The sequence below is a fragment of the Mastigoproctus giganteus genome, chromosome 5, assembly GCF_048544385.1.
Source record: "Mastigoproctus giganteus isolate SK-2022 chromosome 5, ASM4854438v1, whole genome shotgun sequence".
NCBI classification, from domain to species: domain Eukaryota; kingdom Metazoa; phylum Arthropoda; class Arachnida; order Uropygi; family Thelyphonidae; genus Mastigoproctus; species Mastigoproctus giganteus.
The window spans coordinates 190849400-190868296 of NC_143579.1; the positions used below are offsets into that span (position 1 = coordinate 190849400).

Here is an 18897-nt window from a genome sequence, read left to right on the forward strand (position 1 = left end):
AATAAATAATAATAATAAAAAAATAATAATGATAAAAACAAATAAATAAAATCAAAAATAAACAGTACTAGGTGTAAGGTGTAAGGTATATTGTTGTCATGCGGCACCAGGGGTTTCCCCCATCTCCGCGTTGCTTTCTTTGTGGGTGTACCAGTTTCCTGGGAATGCCAGAGGTTTAAAAATGTGTGGGTATTGTACCTGTGTAATGTCGTGTACCGTTGTTCATCTGGTCATTTAGCCGCTGGACCCCTGCTGGAGCCCAGCATTGCCCCACCTTCGCCCCGTGGAGGCAGACCAGGAAACACCAGTAGACTAAGATTTACTCTGGCAGGTCCTGCCGCTTAATTTCCTGAGATTTCGGCAGCTAGGACCTAAAAAAAAAAAAAAAACCTATGTACACATACACATATATATAAGAACATACACATATATGCACATATACACAACAGTGATACATAATATATACGCATCCATGCAATCGTAATTACTTTGGATGTTTGCATACAGCACGTGTGCATGCATTCATATGGCAGGAGTAGGGCAGTGCGGAGGATAATTAGGCCGAGACTCGGCGAAGATTATTTTTGGGCTAGATTAAATTTAGTGTGTAGGGCGCTCGCGTCGTGTATAGATAGAGTGGGGGAGGGGAGGAAGAAGGTTGGGGGAAAAGGCAGAAGTATGGGGGACACAGAAGAGATTCCCCCAGGTTGTCAGTGAGGCATGCCCATGCCTCACCAGAAAGAAAGGTGGGGTAGCAGGGAGGCGAGGCGACCTGGTCATCTCGTCCTCCTGCCAGGAAGGGGTATTAAAGGAGAGCCGGGCAAGTGCTTGGCTCAGGCCGCCAGAACAGCTGCTATTCGTCCTTCATTCAGATTTTTTGTCTATCTTCATGGTTGCTTGGTAGGTCCTCTTTGGTGTTATGCATATTTTGGCTTCTAGCCATTATGTGGCTAGTGTGCATTCAGGTCCCGTCTTCTTCTGTACAAGGCTTCAGCGAACTTTGAGAAGGCAATATATTCCTGCCTTCCGTCCAGGAGGTGTTGTTCTCTATCTCTGGGCAAAAAAGTGATCCGGGTGATGAGCTGACAGCGGAGGTCATTATAAAGCTGGCATTCATGCATGAGGTGGTGCCAGCTCTCCAGCTCTCCACAGCAGCAAGTAGGGTCATCTGTAATGGCCAGGGCTGTAAGTTTAGCCTTAAAGGCACCATGTCCTGTTAGCAGGAAGGTCGCGTGGAGTCCCGGCGTGAACCATGCTGGAGCCATTGGATAGAGTTTTCCAACGTTGGGGAAGAATCGTTTGGTGACTTCGCCCTTTGGGGAATTCTCCCATCTGGTTTGCCAGGTTTGCACGAGATGATTTGTAAGTCTCTTTTTCTCAGTCAAACGGTTTGTGGTAGGATCTGCGTCGAAGCCGGCGAAGGTGCAGGCTCTTCCCTTGGAGAGTTTTGTATAATACTCCACATTTAGCTACTTCGAGGTCTAAAGGTAGGGTTCCCGCCAGCACCTGCAGCGCGTGGGTGCTAACTGTTCTGCAGGCCCGGGTTATAGCGAGCAGCATGGCTCTATGGATAGAGTCGAGGATTCTGCGATTTACAGCCATGGTGACTTTGGGGTACCATGCTCCGGAAGCATAGGTAGCTATCGGCAGGAAGGCGGCTTTGTAAAACAACTTGAGGGTCTTCTTTTTCAATCCCCAGTCCCTTTTTGCGACTCTGGTAACAAGGGCTGTATAGCCCCGTATCTTCTTACGGATGTATTTCAAGTGTGCCTGGAAGGAGAGAGTGGGGTCCAGTATCGCTCCCAGGTATCTAAGTTCCTTGGACAGTCGTAATGTGATACCATCAATCTTAATCTGTGGGGGTCGCCTGTAATCTAGTGAACCCTTGAGGAGAATGGAGTCCGTTTTGGTTACAGAGATCCTAAGGAAGTGGATATTGGTCCACTCTTGTAGGATTTTAAGGGCATGATTTGCCTTTCTTTCCAGCTGGATTCTGCTGTTTCCCTCTATCATCAGGATGAGGTCGTCTGCAAAGGCTTGTGAAGACGCCTCTCCAATATTTGTATTTAGGAATTCATCCAAGACGATGTTCCATAACGTAGGTCCTAAAACGGAGCCTTGTGGACAGCCTCTGTAGATTTTTCTGGTGAGTATTTTATATGGAGCATTCACCATGATGAGTCTACTGGAGAGGTAGCTTTCGATTACTCGATAGAGGTTGCTCGGCATCCCACTCTCCCGGAGCCGGGCCAGGACGCTCGGCCACCAAAGGGTGTCGAACGCCCCAGCAAAGTCGATAGAGATAGCCAGGAAATATTTGTTTTCTGTGGCAGCTGCACGTGCAAGGAGCAGAGTAGTCTCACTACTCTGCTCCTCTAGAGTGGATCGTAGCATCTGGTAACCAGCCTGAGGTGCATAGGCAACGGAGTCCTGCCCATACCCAAGACACGTTTCAGCAATACAGAGGACATCTATGGTTTTCGAGAGTAGAAGCTGTTCGACAGTATCTAGTTTGTTACAGATACTTCTTGCATTTTGAAAGACAATTCGAAGGGTGGTAGCCACAGCAATCGGAGTTCGTACGGGTGGCAAGTCTCTTTTTTGGGCCCGCATTGGTCTACTGTGCGTTGCGATATGTACAGGAATATTAGAGACAGGTTTGCAGCCTTGGGGATTGACATCATAAACGGCTGGTAGTTGGATTGTTTGATATGTGGACATTTTGTTTCCTATAGTAGGTTTGTTCTCAGTAGATTCATTTGAATCTACTGAGAACAAACTCCCCCTTCTTCTGCGTTTCTTTGGCTTGGCACCTTGGTAATTTTAATTGCTATTGCATTTGTTGATGATTTTGGTGGTTTATAGCGGTTCTTGGCGTCTGGTCTAGGAAGGGTTTGACGAGAGTTCCAGGGGGCCATAGCCTTGGATCCAACACGAAGCTCATCATCTCTGGGTGGTAGGTAAGGATGAAAAATGCGTAAGTTGAGGGGGGGATGAAAAATGCGTAGAGGAGGGGGAGTCGCAATACTCTACAATACCACCCTCTTTTCATTGGTACATTCTGTGGTAAGCCAATCCCTTGCATTTGAAGCTGTCATGATGTCCCTCAAGCTTAACACCTACTTGTTAGACATAGCAACAGTATATATTCCACCAAGCCCAAACAGTGATATCATTTAAGATGTAATCCATTGGCTAGTGAATCACCTCCACGCCTCTGCTAAGCACATTGTTTGTGGAGATTTCAATCTTCTACCTACTCTCGCACATCTTAGTAGGACACTCGTTAGCAGTATGGTTTCACTGGGTATCAGCCTTCTCAACTGCCACCCCACGAGAGGATTCAGTCTCTAAGATTTGGTATTCTCCTCAGCACCATGCGAACTCGAAGACAAACCTCACAATCTCTTTCAATCCGATCAGGCCCAATAAAGAAAAAAGAAATAACAGCCCCCAAATTCATTGATCCACCACGATGTCTCGAAGCCGCATCCTCCATCCCTTGGGAAGCTCTCAGCAATTGTGATCTCCAGCTGGCTGTGGATCTCATGACCGGATTGATCCGGACCATTGCCAACTACGGAGTGACAAAGACTGTCTGCATCACTCCTCGTTGAAGAGCTTGGTGGACACTTGCACTGAACAAAACCTTCCAAGAAAAACAAAATCTGCATAAGAGATGGAAAGAGTCAGGGACTGTACAAGATCGGATTGCCTTCTACAGAGGAAGGGCAGTGTTCAACCGCCAGAAATCATCTGCAATCAAAAAACATCTAAAAGCAACCCTACAAAAAGGCAAACCATTTTTATGACTTTCGGCACACAGGAATTCCTAAAACACTGGATCTCAACGACATCTCAACGGATATGCTCGCCACCGTTAACATCACCAGGAAGCAGCTTATAACTGCTATAGACGAATTGCCACCCACCGCAACCGCAGGCCCTGACCTTGTGCCACAATTCATGATCAAGTGTCTCAGCGCGTTTATCATCGATCCACTACTCTCAAATTTTAACCGTGTCTTAACGCTGCACTACTTTCCCCCTCTCTGGAATATATATGCTGTGAGGCCACATTCTAAATGCCAATCTGCATCCCTCATTAAACAGTTCAGGCCAATCTCTCGCTCTTCTAGCCTTTTGAAACTTATGGAGAAGGCATTACTTTCAACCATCACTAATCAAATCTTGCCTCACAACCCCCACGAATTCACTATGCCATTCCCGGAAGATCCACAGTCACCAATTTAATATCTATTACCAGCACTATTCTTAGAGCACTAGAAGCTAAAGCAGAACTTGCCGTCACGTACGTCGACCTGGAAGCTGCCTTTGACTCAATCCGCATTCCCTCGCTCGTTCACCTCCTAGAAAATTACTTCCATATAAAAGGTGACATGTTGTGGTTTATCACAACCCTGCTATCAGAGAGAATCATTGTTCTTACAGCGGATCAAGATATAATCTCAAGAAAAATCACTGACGGAGTTCCCCAAGGCGGAGTTCTCCCCGGAGCTTTATTTACTGCAGTCATTATTCCGTTTGTTCAAGAGAGAGAGAAGACATAATCTGCTATGCTGACGATATTAAGCTACATACCCAGATTAACCCGGGCGAACATATCTCAAAAATTAATGAAAAGGTGAATCGAAAGTTACACGGCTTATAATGCTATCTCCATCAATTTAGGCTACTTATTAATCCTGCAAAATCAGCCCAAATTGTGTTTTCTTTGAAACACCAAACCACTGAAGTCCAAGCTTCTCTAGATGACATTCTCCTTCTAGTGGTGAATACACATACGGACTTGGGAGTCGTCTTCGATTGCAAACTGACCATCAAGCCCCACATTGACAAGCTCATAACAAAATTCTGCAAAATGCGGTGGATTACCAAACAACAACTACTTCACGTTAAGGACCTGGATGTGACTCGGCGAAACGTATACACCTCTGTATACTCCGTCGTGTTATACGGTTCGTAAATATGGGCATATGCAGCCCCCACGAATATCAATCGTGTGTACTCCTCTGAATACTGGCTCCTTCGTTGGATCACACATAAACATCATCGCTCACCCCAGCAAAGAACAATGCAATGGCAACCGCACTGAACTTTGCCCGACTGCCAAACCTTATAATGGAAAGACGCCTCACACTAACTGCCAAAATGACCACTGGAATAATCTCGGAGCCGAATATATGGGAACTGTGCAGCTGGAGAATCCCTCAACCCGGACTGAGGTCAGCTCCAACACTTAAAGCCAACCATAATAGACTAGCCCTTAGCGACCGCTTTCTCCCCAAGCAGATGCTTATCACAGTCCAAGCAATCGAAGGCGACCTCTACAAATTTGTCAAGGATCGCAAATACCGGAGAGAGATCCTTGATGACCTAAACTCAACCAGGCAAACTGCACAGTAATGTCGCAGTATAATAAATTTAAAAAAAGGATATCTGTATAATATTGTATACAGGGTGATTCACTACCCGTGCGACAAACTTGCAGGAGGTGTAGGGGGCACAAACACGAATCGGAATCACATAGCATTGCAGGGTCCGAAATGCCTTCGTCATGCGGTAGAGGACGTTGAACGGGAGGTCGCGTGAACAGCGATCCCGCTGGAAGTCAGCATTTGCGAACCGGTTCTCGAGGCAGTAGGATTGACGAGTATTCAAACGTTGAACTGGCTGACATGCACCTCGCGTATGGATCTGCGGACTGTTACGGGCGCGCCGCTCTGCGCTTGTACCAGGAACGTTTCCCGCACAGGCGTGCTCCTCATCATACGATTTTTGCACGTGTGCACAGAAGGTTACGTGAGACTGGTTGTTTTACGAGAGGTACCATGAATCGAGAGCGAACGACGAGGACGCCAGACAATGAGGAGAATGTCCTACGTCTTGCAGAAGGCAATCCGAGTACGAGTACTCGGATTGCCTTCTTCAAGATGTAGGCCAACGATTGGGTATTTTCCAATCCACTGTATGGAGGATACTGTCAACAAACCAAATGAGTTCATACCATCTGCAATGCGTCCAATCATTGGAGCCTGCGGATTATCCACTCCGGAGGACTTTTGCTACTTGGTTTCTTCAACAGAAACGGTTCGCAAATGCTGACTTCCAGCGGGATCGCTGTTCACGCGACCTCCCGTTCAACGTCCTCTACCGCATGAAGAAGGCATTTCGGACCCTGCAATGCTATGTGATTCCGATTCGTCTTTGTGCCCCCTACACCTCCTGCAAGTTTGTCGCACTGGTAGTGAATCACCCTGTATAATGTCAAAAATACTGTATAATATTTTTATGAATATATTGTGAATAATTTAACTGAAACTTATTATATTGTTGGCTCTGGGGGATGAACCCGAACTTCGATGTGGGCCCCGTCCTCAAGGCCTTTGTCCACCAGCCAAGTGAAGCCCCAGGCATTCCTGCCGTGAAGGGTACATCGTATACATCCTTCTGTACACAATAAAGATTATGTTTATATTTATTTATTTATTTATTTCCTCGACCAACAGTAACACCAGACATTACAACCACTCTGTGTACTTGGTAGCAGTACCCGTCAAGGAGTGGAATCCCGCAAACAGGGATAAATAATATAAGAGCAATAATAATAATAATAATAATAATAATAATAATAATAATAATCGGGTTACTATTGTAATTTTCGAAGAATCGGTTTTATTATACTTTGGGTGAAAGTTGCATCTGGATTCTTTTATTGTTATTATTAGTATATCCATTTTCAACATTTGTGCTTTTTACTATTTACATGTTAGTGGCGCGCCTCAATTGTTTGTTGATTTTTAAATGTTCCTGAAATGCAAAATGACCGAGAATCAAAAAATAATAATAAATAAAAAATTATCTAGTAACGTGAGTATTGCGACGCGCCGTATGTCGTTACCACCGAGTGTGAGTTATCTCCGTAGAGTTGATGGACTTGACTTGCCTGTGGTGATACATATATGTGTTGCTCAGTTGAAATGTTATTAATAAATAAAATTTGTGTGAATTAAAAATGAATTATGGGATTTGAAACCATTCAATTAGACAGAATGGCTATGAGCAAAGAATTACTCAGTATGAATATTATCGCATTTTTGTTTGTGGTTTTTTAACTTTTACACTTCATTTTTGCACGTGCATATATATGAAAAGCTGTACTTTTTAAAATCTATCTCCGCTCTTTAGGTTTTTGGAAATAGTTAATAGGAATAGGAAATAGAAATAGTTATATCAACGTTGCTGTTTGGAAATATATTTGGCTGATGTGGTAAAAAGTAACAATTGCTGAAAAGGGAGAAGAATAAAATTAACGTAGGTGTGTGCCCCAGGGTATGCAGCGTTATACTATTTACTACATTTCAGGGTAATCAGTTTATTGTTTGTATTTTGTTTGAATTTAGCAGGAGTATTCAATGTTGCATTAACTCAGTTTTAAAGATATTTTTCAAGCTTTCATGTCATTATATTGTGAAAAAAATGCACCGATGTGTTGCATAATGGGTTTTGTATTATAACTATTTTAAGGAAAATGTTAGGATTTCGATTCAGTTATTTATATAAACTACACACTGAAGCCTTTATGGGTTTCAATGCTGTTTGTCTGCCAGGAACGAACCCTCCAGGTGCTGTATTTCGTTCTAGCTTACCAGCAACCCCTGTATCAACTCCCATACGTGAAAATGGCAGATTTTCAGAACAGGCTTTAAGAGAAAGATTATGCCGGACACCATCACCTAGAAAATGTCGTTTATTTGAATCAAGGGTATCAGAACCAGACCTTGGTTTAAACAATTTAGATTCAGCCTGGCAGTTAGCATCTCCAGATGATGATGAAGTTGATGATTTAGATGAAGACAAACCCTTTCAGTGTGAATTTTCAGGTACATTGCAGAACATGGAATTTAAAGATCAACATAAAGTGAATGAAGAAAAGTTTCAGAGGTCTTATTTGCAAAGAAGAGTGTTTGTTGGAAATATTAGTTATAGGGTAAGTAATTATAGCATCTTTCATAATGTTTGACATTTAGAACTAGAATAAAGATAATAACAAAATTCATGTTTTTGAAATTAGCATGTACACTGAAAAGAGACACTTGACCATCCTTACATTTTTGGAAGTGTTACTCGTACATTGTTTCATACCATTCACTGTCATTAAAAGGTTGGATACTGGCTTTGATAGGACAGGCTTTCCACTTCCCTGAAACATTTTTGACAATGTTTATGATTATTACAATACCAGCAAAAAAAGCTGGAACACAGTGTGAGTCAGAGCTTTACTAGATATTCTTACACCCACGGCAACCTGAAAATTGTGCTGTTACCCCTTCCCCCCAGCTTCCCAAAAATAAAATAAATATAAATTAATAATGAATATATAAATAGATACTTAAATATGAAAAATGTGTAGGACCCACTCATTTTTAAGTATGTCAAATTTAAAACTAACAAAATAAATAAGTGTCTATATGTGTATATACAAGGGGGTTTAAAAAAAAAGATTTGTATTTAGCCAGAAGTAGTTGTGATAGAAATACTTCAATCTCTATAGCAACCACACAAATTTTGGTTTTGATGTGGCAATTAATTATTTTTTCTTTGGAGCACTGAATGAAGTGAAGTGTCACAGTGGATAAAATGGAGTACAGATCACTGTTTTGATTTCTCTTTCTGCAAGGGAAAACATCTAAAACAATCTACAAAGAAATAGTTGCTGTTTTTGGGGAACACTGTTTAGGTTACAGTGTTGTTGCCCATTGCTATAAACAATTCAAGTGTGAAAGAACCTTAGCGCAAGATAAAGAAATCTCAGGATACCCAGCAACTGCTGTAACAGAAGAGTGTGTTGCAAAAATTGATACATCCTGGTAGATCATCATATTAGCATGAAAGAATTAGCTGCAGAGCTCTAAATTAGTGTAGGATTTGTGGAGAACATCATCCATTAAAAGTTGCATTTGATTAAAGTGCCTCCTAGATGGGTCCCCTGGCATCTGACCTCTTACCAGAAGGAAAGGGCACAATGTGCACATGGAATGTTGCTGATATGTATGCCAGGAAAAACTGAAATATTGCCCCATTCTGCTTATTCCCCTGACTCGGATTTCTTCCTCTTTCGTGCCCCAAAGTCATTGGAAAACACTTTGCTGCTGATGATGTTGAGGTGATTTCTGCTGCTGAGTCATGGTTTGTAGGACAGTTGGACGACTTCTACAAAACTGGCTTGTGGAAGTGTATCGAGAGGTGACAAGAATGTGTTTTGTCTGATGACTATGTTGGAAAAGTGTAATACATGGTGTTACTTCTAGACAAATATAAGGGCTCACATCTGGTGAGTATGGGCTTGGCTCACCCAGGGTCCTGAGCTGGATATCATCATTCTTCTCTTTCTTGGCGATTCCCTTTTACTTCTGACTCTCTCTCTCTCTCTCAGGGTAACTCAATTTTTTTTTGGCTGGTGCAGCATAAGCCTCAGGCTTCCTTGCACCATATGGCTAATAATAAAAATAATATTTTTTGAACCTCCCCCCCCTCCAATCATATACACAAAACATATGCATGCATAATATAATTTAAATATTGTCTTTTCATTCCTCTGGTTTTGATGTGCTGCAAATTGAAAGGAATTCATACGTGTAAAAAAATATTTTCATACATATTGTATTCATATTTATAAAAGTATTCTATTACATGAAACTCTTTGACTTTAAATTTTAATCTATCGCATAATTTTTTGAAAGTGTTCCCTCTTATAAAAAATTTTTTCTAACATAAGTTTCTTGAAAAGGGGTACACTTTCAGAAAATTATATGTTATATTATGTCTGCTTTTTTCATTGAGTTATCTTCCTGCCAATAGTACTACATAAATTGTGACATAAACCTTGTCAGCAAGAGCAGCATGTCCTTGTTCCACATAATTCAGTAGACTTATTAATTTTGTGGGTTTTCTGTATTTATAAATGATATTGATGATGGTATATCGGGCTTAATGTCCAAGTTTGCAGACGATACAAAGGTTGGCAGGGTTGTCAAGGACACTACTGACACTATGCTGCTGCAACAGGATCTGGAAAGGTTGAGCAGATGGGCTGAGAGGTGGCAAATGAAGTTTAACATTGACAAATGTAAAGTACTACACATGGGAAACAGCAACCCCAGAGCAACGTATCAACTCTGTGGTACTACACTGACAGTGGTAGAGAATGAAAGGGACTTGGGGGTGGTTGTGCAGGCAGATATGAAGTTCTCTGAGCAGTGCAGACGGGCTGCAAGAGTAGCTCATGGAGTATTGTCAATGATATACAGGAATTTTTCCAGCAGGGATAAGGAGGTGATTATTCCATTGTATAAGGCGATGGTCAGGCCACACCTAGAGTACTGTATACAGGTCTGGAGGCCTCATTTCAAGAAGGATGTAGAGCTGCTGGAACGAGTACAGAGAAGGGCAACAAGATTAGTGAATGGAACAAAGGGGTGCTCTTATGAAGAAAGGCTTAAGTTTTGCAAATTACAGTGTCTGGAGACTAGGCACCAGCGAGGTGATCTGATAGAGGTGTATAAAGCCTTGAATGGTTTAAGCATGCTCAATGCTGATGGGATTCTTCCTCTAGCTCAGAAAAATCACCTGAGAGGGCATAAATTCAAATTGAGGAAAGACAGATGTAGGATAGACGTGCGGAAATTTGCCTTTAGCCAGCGGGTGGTTGGTTGGTGGAACAGACTTCCATCCCTTGTGGTGGAAGTTGATAGCCTAAATAAGTTTAAGGCTCAGCTGGACAGGTATTTTGAACGAACAGAGGGGTGAAGTGGAAGTGGGTTTTTTTTTTTTTTTTGGCTGATGCTGCATAAGCTTGCTTTCTTGCATCAAATGCCTCTACTAATGCTAATATGGAATTGGTATTGGACCTTGTATGATGTATGTCTGGTTTCTAAAGGAGAAGATGGAAGGAGATTTGAGGACTCTTTATTTTAATGTTTCTTTAGAAATAAACTTTTGTTTTTGTTCTGTCTAACCTCATAATGAATTCATCACTTTTCAACCCATGCTAATGGGAGAGTTGAATGCATGTGAAGAGAAATTCAAAGAAGGAGCATATCTGTCAACCTTTTTTTTTCTCTTTCTTCTAAAAAAAACAAGAACCTATGAAAATAAAGGCTAGTTTCTCCAAAGGGAAAAAGAAAGTAATACAGAAGTACATATGGTTTTTCCTATAAGACAGTTGACAAATCTAATCCAAGATATGCATATATGATATTAGCACTTCATGGAATCATATCTACTTAACACTGTGGTGTAGCATATTTAAAAAAAAAAAATTGTTTATCAGCATTTTTTGGTGTATTTTATGAATTTGTGTATGCTATTACCTGAGTTTTCGCACATATATTTGCCCAGAAAATGGGTAAAAAAAAAAAAAAAGGTAAATTACTATATCAGATTTATTAGCAATAGCACAATAGAGTATTAATATTTGCTACAAGTAAACAAACAAAAAAAAAGTTTGCAAATTAATAATTAGAAACAATCCCTCCTCAAATTAATCAAAAAAAAAAAATCTTAAAAATGTATATTTCCATGTCTTTGTCATTCATTTAATCCCAGGGGCTCACATCTGGTGAGTATGGGCTTGGCACACCCAGGGTCCTGAACTGGATGTCATCATTCTTCTCTTTCTTGGTGATTCCCTTCTGCCTCTCTCTCTCTCTCTCTCGAGCTAAAAAATTTTTTTTTTTGGCTGGTGCAGCATAAGCCTTGGGCTTCCTTGCACCATGTGGCTAATAATAATCATAATGATTGGTGTGGTCATCAGTAGTCACACCACTATGAGATTGAACTCAATGTTACTACCAGATGCAGCCTACTTTATGACTAAATGGATGATTTTGGTACTTTGAATTTTAAATTCCTTCTAATTTTAAATAAAGATAATTATATAAGTGTATAACAAATAATGTATAGAATCAATCCTGTTCCCATTTCAATTTTGCTCCATGATAGAAATTTAGTATCTAATTATGACAGTAGAACTATAGCTGCCCATCATACACTGGTGTTCAAAGAAAGTGCATCACCTAGGAATTTCACATTTCTAACCCTGTTTTTTGCGATGGTATGTTACATTAATGACTAGCATCACAAATAGAAATATAAACAAAAGATATTTATTAATAGTTAAGGCAAAGCTAAGTAATATTTGACAGATGCTCTCAAAATATTCCAAAATGAGCATTTACAACCTTTATACAACAGTTTTGGTAAACACAACAATTATGGCTGAAATGTTATCAGATGCCCTCAGTTTGCTTCAGTTTATCATTTTAAATGGAAAACAAAATGAAAAGTTCACCAGGTGCAAACTAATATTTAGTTCAACCGCCTCTGTCCTGATGACAGCAGCACACCATCGAGGTATTAACAAGATAATTTTCTGAAGATAATCAACTGATAGTTTGTGGTTCCAAACACGAATTATGACTTCCTGAAGTTCACAAAGGTCTTTGGTGTCTTTCTGACAACTGCAGATTCCACATGATGCCAACAGTTCTCTATGGGATTCAGGTCCAGGCTGTTTCCTGGCCAGCTAACAGTTGTGATGGACCGTCCTTCCACAATTTTTTCACCTGTAACAAATGTAAAAACATTATTGTCGAACTGCTAATGCAGAAATGAAGCTAAAGTAAAAATTTAAAATAAATTTTCTGTTTATACTCCGGGATGACCACACGATCAGAAGAGTTCACAAGGTAGAGAGAATACAAGAAACAGCACTGTATTCAGCAGTCATGGGCTTGAACCTGGGTCACTCAAGGCATGTGTACTTATGCAACCGCGTGCCTGACCACTCGGCTACGGCAGCAACTACAAAAGTGCCTACTTACACTTTTTGCCTGATGACAAGGAGCAGAGTCATCCTGGAAGATGCAGTTACTTGGCAGGTTGAAATGATCTCTAATGTTGCCAACAAGATCTCTAATCTTGTTGGCAGCAGTTTGCCTTACAGAGTATAGCCAGGTATCCACTGGCATTTATGGAACCTTTTATAAACTGCAGGTGACCTTCTCCACTATACGAAATGCACCCACATATCATTTGGCTGGAAGGGAATTTCACTGTAGACACCATACAGTCTGGTTGGTATTCTTTACCACGTCTATGGCGATTCATTTGTCTCCCATCAGAGTCATGCAGGTTGAATTTCTTCTCATCTGAGAAAATAACTGACTTTCACTGCTCGGGGGGTCCATTTGACATGCTCCTTACACCAAATTAATTGGGCCTTTTTCATATTTTGTGTGAGGAGGGGCTTCTTCTTAGGATGACGGGCTACAAGCCCATTTTTGAAGAGGCGTCTTCTGACTGTTACTGCGTGTATGTTCTTCCCATTCTCTTTTCAGCTTAGACGAAGAAGCTTAATGGCTTTTAAGGCATAAGCACTTCAAAACGCTGTCCTGTTTTGGCATAGAGACTTGTTTGCTTTTTTTGTATCAGCAGAACCAGCATTCTTGAGTTTGGAAAGAAATCTACTCACTGTCAACTGATTACAAGACACTATAAGCAGTACAATGGGGAAAGAACATCCTTCCTCACGTAAAAGCAGCAGTGGCATACTTTCTTCGTGGTGTCAACTGCACGTAACTCTGCATCCTGACACAAGCAAGGAATGACTGCAACTCTTGCAGAGCGTGCTTATATAGCTGAAAGTAACAGCTGATGCAATATTACGTCATCACCTACTTGTGTCAATCTTATCTGACATAATCTGTAAGAAATATTGCCATATACTTACGTTATTTGGATGACAATTACAAATTTTAAGGGATGATGCACTTTCTTTGAACACCAGTGTAGCTTCATGATACATGTACAACTTGTTATAAGTTGCAGGTATATTATGAAAGAATATGAAAATATAGGTTCTTCCCTACCAACATTTTTTTTTTTACATCCATTATCCTTGCATTCAAAGTCTATTATCAATAGAAAATTGTCTGCCTACAGTCCTCAAGGTCTCTTTTTCATTACTTTTAATTCTTAATAGTGTTAGAAATGGTCAGACAGATATGGGGGTTACTGATCTCTACTACTATTCAATTACTTTCAAAAGGTGGCATTTTTAAAGGCAGAGGAAGAACTAGAAATTTAAAAAAAAAAGTGTAGTTAAATTCCAGAGAATAAGCTGCCTTTGTTGAATCCTCATTGAATAATTTTTCGATGAGAATAAATTTATCTCTGATTTTATAATGAAACAATGGAGGAATCAATGGGATTTAATATTTATATAATGTAATCCAGAGCGATGTGTGTGTGTGTGTGGTCTTTGAGACCCCACACAATTTCAGCGCCAACTGGGCTAGCCAGGTGGGTAAAGTGCCTGCCTGGCAACCCAAAGGTCGTGGGTTCGAATCCCTCCTCAGGCTTGGATCAGAGTAAAATGCAAAAACTTTGGGAGGTGCATTATGGCCACAGAAGCCGATGTGCCAACAACTAACAAAAAAAAAAAAAATACAATTTCAGCCCACATAGCTAAAACTCATAATACCTTTCAACAGAAATGTTTTCTTCAATTTTTCATTAAATTCTATCAATCTCTGTTAATTATCACACAAACAGGAAAAATGTGGTATTAAGCTTATTCTCAAAAATTACATGCATCTGTTACAAAACAAGAATTTGAAATTGATATCATCTCTTGTATCCAGTTATTGAGGTGCACTGGCTTTCAGTTTATGAAAATTCTCCCCCCCCCCAAAAAAAAACCTCTTCCATGTGCCCTGGAAGAGTTTTTTTTTTTTTTAAATATCATTGATAGTGAACAAGGATTTTTGTTCTGGTCATCCAAGTAAGGGAGCTGATAAAAAAAAAAGTGTATGAAGGACATATCTAAAGTGCTGCAGAGCGGATTTTATTTAAAAAAATAATTAAAATATATGTTTTTAATATAAAAAAAGGATTTTTCATAGTTGTGTTCATGGTGGATTGAAAATAAAGTTCATATCAAAAAGTGAACAATTTTGAATTGTTTCTTGCCAGTTTTTAAGGTTATAAAATGGGGTGATGTTTTCCAAGTTCACAGGAAATCGAAAAAAAATATATACTGGTGCACCCATTTATGTGTTAAAGTTCTCATTTGAAAAAAATATCATCTACTACCAGTAAATTTTTCCATATATTAATGAGGTGAAATATTTTTTAAGTAATAATTTAATTACGATTTTTAACTCCTTTGAATGGTCATACTGGGATGCCTAATCATGTATTTTTTATTTGACATTAAAATATATATTTAATGTAATACCTTTCAACAAAAGTATTATATATAGATATCATGTAGATATTGGGTTCCGTATATTCCTCTATTGCTTGACTATAAGACAAACTGAAATAAAAAAAAAAAAATAATAATATATGGTGACATGTGAAGATTGAGAATCGTGCAGTTCCCTACATTCTCATTTGCATTATCAGTATGCAAATGCTGACAGATAATGCGATATGTCAGGCAGAAACAGTGTATCAAAACAAACACAGGGTGATCATTTTATATGAGAACCCATGAAAATACAAATAGCTTCGAGTAAAAGAATGCTAGAGACATGACATTTACATGACTAACTAATAATAAAGTTTTGTTACTCTTTATTCTCCAACTTTACTTAATTTGTTACAAAAGATGTTAAATGTTTTCTTTTGAACAGAATTAATAAAAGTTTTTTTCATTGAAAATTACATCTGTAAAAAAAAAAAATTCTTAAAATTTCAAATCTTTCCATACATTAAAATAATTTTCCTCCTAATGATATTTATTCAGCCAATGGGAGAAGAGCGATGCAGTTTATCTGGTATTACGTAACAAATACAAAAATACGTAACAGAAGTTTTTTTCTGTGATAAAACAAACTTCTGTTTAATCGTGGTCATGTGCTATGTTCATCTAACATGACCACATGGGTACCATTCTTGATTTCCATAGGTAGTGTATTTATTTAAATAAACTAAATGCAATGAAGCATAATATTTTAAGAGTTTAAGATTCTATATTTATATAATATTGGTGTACATACACCATAAACAACTCTTAAAGTAGTGTGAAAGGCACCCAACGATGAAAAGCCAACTAGCTTTGAAATGGTGCCGTCTGGGTGGTGGTGCCCACCGAGAATAAGTGACAGTAGTCTTCTCTATTAGTGAAGCATTACTTATTCAAGGTAGTGCACTACTTAGTAAATTGTGAAGGATGAGCACAATATGAGATACAAATGAAATGATGTCTTTCACACTACAATCGTAGTTTTTCTTTAAGAGTTGTCTATGGTGTATGTACACTGATATATAGATATAGTAACATATTTATGTATTCATAGCTGAGGAAGAGACACACACATAGAGTCAAAAGCTGCTGTAAGTATTTTATTTTATTTTATCAAAAGAAGCGAAGCCCCTAGTTTTTTATTAAAAAAAATTTCATATAATTAATGGAATGCACTAATTAAAGGTGATATACTGTTATACTCTTAAGCAGAATTTAGAAAAACAAAAACTTTTCAGGAAGCACAAAGGAAGTCATGTGCCTGGTAGATGTAGCCAACCTTTTTTTTTCTCTTCTTTTTTTTTTTTTTTTTTTTTTACATTATGGGTACAACCACTGTTGTCAGGTTAAGAATTTTAGCTTAAATTATACCAAAAAGAATGTAACTTAAAAAAGTTTGCTTTACAAAAATTAAGAATTAAACTTATGAAATGTTAAGAAAATGACTACACAATTGCAGAAAATAACTAAACAAAATCAAAAATTAAACTTATAAAAGTAGAGGTGTTAAATTTAAAAGATATATTAAAGATATTAGGCAAAAAAACAAATATTAATCTAATTTAACACAATTCACCAAATGACAGAGTTGTCCTAAGCTCAAGTGCGGGTTCCTAGGGTATGTGGTGCTTGGGTGAATCGCAATTTAGTGCCCAGGTACCAATTTAAAAGGCGCCTCTGTAGCCAGGTGGGCAGGGGCAGCAGTACATAGCACATGATTCTTGATTAGACCGACGTTCGAGCCTGTGCCCACTAAATACAGAGGATGCGGAAAGGTCAGGGAATGACCACCGCATATCCCCGGAGCAATATGGCCTTAGTTGCTAATGCTCCTAAAAACCAAACAAACAACAACCAATTGAAATCTGCCCCCCCCTCCCCCTTAATAAAATTTTCTTCATATGTGTATGTTAATTTCAGATTTTAATGTGCCCCTTGAACTTTGGCACCCTGGTGCAGTGCACCCCTTGCACTCTCGTGATGGCCCGCCTCTGCCTAAACTCTCTCTCTCTCTTTCTGACCATCAATTGTTAACTTATAAATGGTGGGTCTGGCAGATGTCATGTGACTAGATAAGTTCCTTTTAGGGACTTGCAGAAGGCAGTTGTAGTATCTAGTGTGGTATACACATGTAAATAGAACATTGCATGTCATGATAGGAAAAAAAAAATTAAATGGATGTTTAAAATTCCTCTTTCAAACTGCATCTAATTCAATTGCTTGCCTACATTATATAATGATCAATGACATTGATGGTTTTATACCCAGGCACATTCCATGTAGCACATCAAGACTACCATGGCCTCATTAAAGTTTAAAAAAAAAAATGGATGGGTGAAATGAGAAGTATTTTTTTTTTTTTTTTTTTGGCTGATGCTGCATAAGCTTGCTTTCTTGCATCATATGCCTCTACTAATGCTAATGTCTGAATGCTAATGGGGATTCATTTTTTATTATATTTTTATTTTTAAAATCCTTAAACACAATCCTTTTTACTTTTACATTATTATGTAAGATTAAAAACAAAAAAAAAAAAAAACCCTACATTTTGATCAGGAGAGGCTTTTATCGTGGGGTAGAACTTTTAGTTCTTACCTTGAACTGCCCTGCTCTCAATTACTCTGTCTATAGTTCAGATAGCTCCTTAATGATGTTTAACACACTTGGCATATTGATGAAAGGAAAAATCTTTATTCCTTGGCGTCCTGCTATATTATAACAATATTTTAACTTACTGTAAATACCATCAGAGTGAGGGAGTTATGTCACTTGGTTGGACGAAGAGCCTGCTTTAGTGTACAGGGATAATTGGTTCCAAAAGATTCCACTTAAAGCGGGGACTAAATTTTCATTGTGTTTTATGTGCTTGTACATAGCAAAAAATAGATTGAAGGAACTGAAAAATTAGACAGTTTTATTTTATAATCAAAATAAAAAATTAAATTAATTTAAATTAAATTAAAATCAAAATAAAAAATTAAATAATAAAAATAACAAAAAGTAATAGGATAAATATGGTTTTCATGTCTGTTAAAATCTTAAATATTGATATCACTTCATTTTAAAGGTGTCAAGGAAAGAATTGCTTGATTTCTTCAAAAAATTTGGAAAAGTAATTGATTGTGTTGTTATTCAGGACCATATCAGAAGGTGGTCAAGAGGGTATGTATCATTCTTGCATATAGTTTAATCTTATATGCTTTTTTCCCTTCTGAATTAACTTAAAGAAGTAAATACAGCTCTTGCATTTATTGAAAGAAATATTTTATTGAAAAATCTTTTATTTAAATATTTCCTAATAACTTCCCATATGTAATGTTGAGATGCATTCAGATAATAAAAATTTGGCTCCCTAGAATATAATAAAACACCAACAGAAGAAAAAATTGATTGAATCAAATTTTTTGAAAAATGTTAATATATAATGCATAGGTATACTGGTAACTGAGTGTAGATGCTATATCAGTAAAATTGTGTTAACTTGCAGCATGACTGTTCCAAGTATAAACAGATAATTATAATATTTTGTTGTTTTTTTTTGTACACAGAAAATAAGTTTTTAA

General features: G+C 38.5%; 1 protein-coding gene across 1 annotated transcript in view; it reads left to right on the top strand.

Annotated features, from left to right (window-relative positions):
• Positions 1–7259: 7259 nt before the first annotated feature.
• LOC150085953 (putative RNA-binding protein EEED8.10) overlaps positions 7260–18897 on the top strand; it is a 375958-nt gene continuing 364320 nt past the window's right edge. The window contains exons 1-2 of the mRNA XM_090373614.1: positions 7260–8011; positions 18402–18496. Of these exons, the coding sequence (XP_090229740.1) occupies positions 7553–8011; positions 18402–18496 (554 nt within the window). The 5' untranslated portion in view covers positions 7260–7552. The remainder of the gene's footprint in view (positions 8012–18401; positions 18497–18897) is intronic.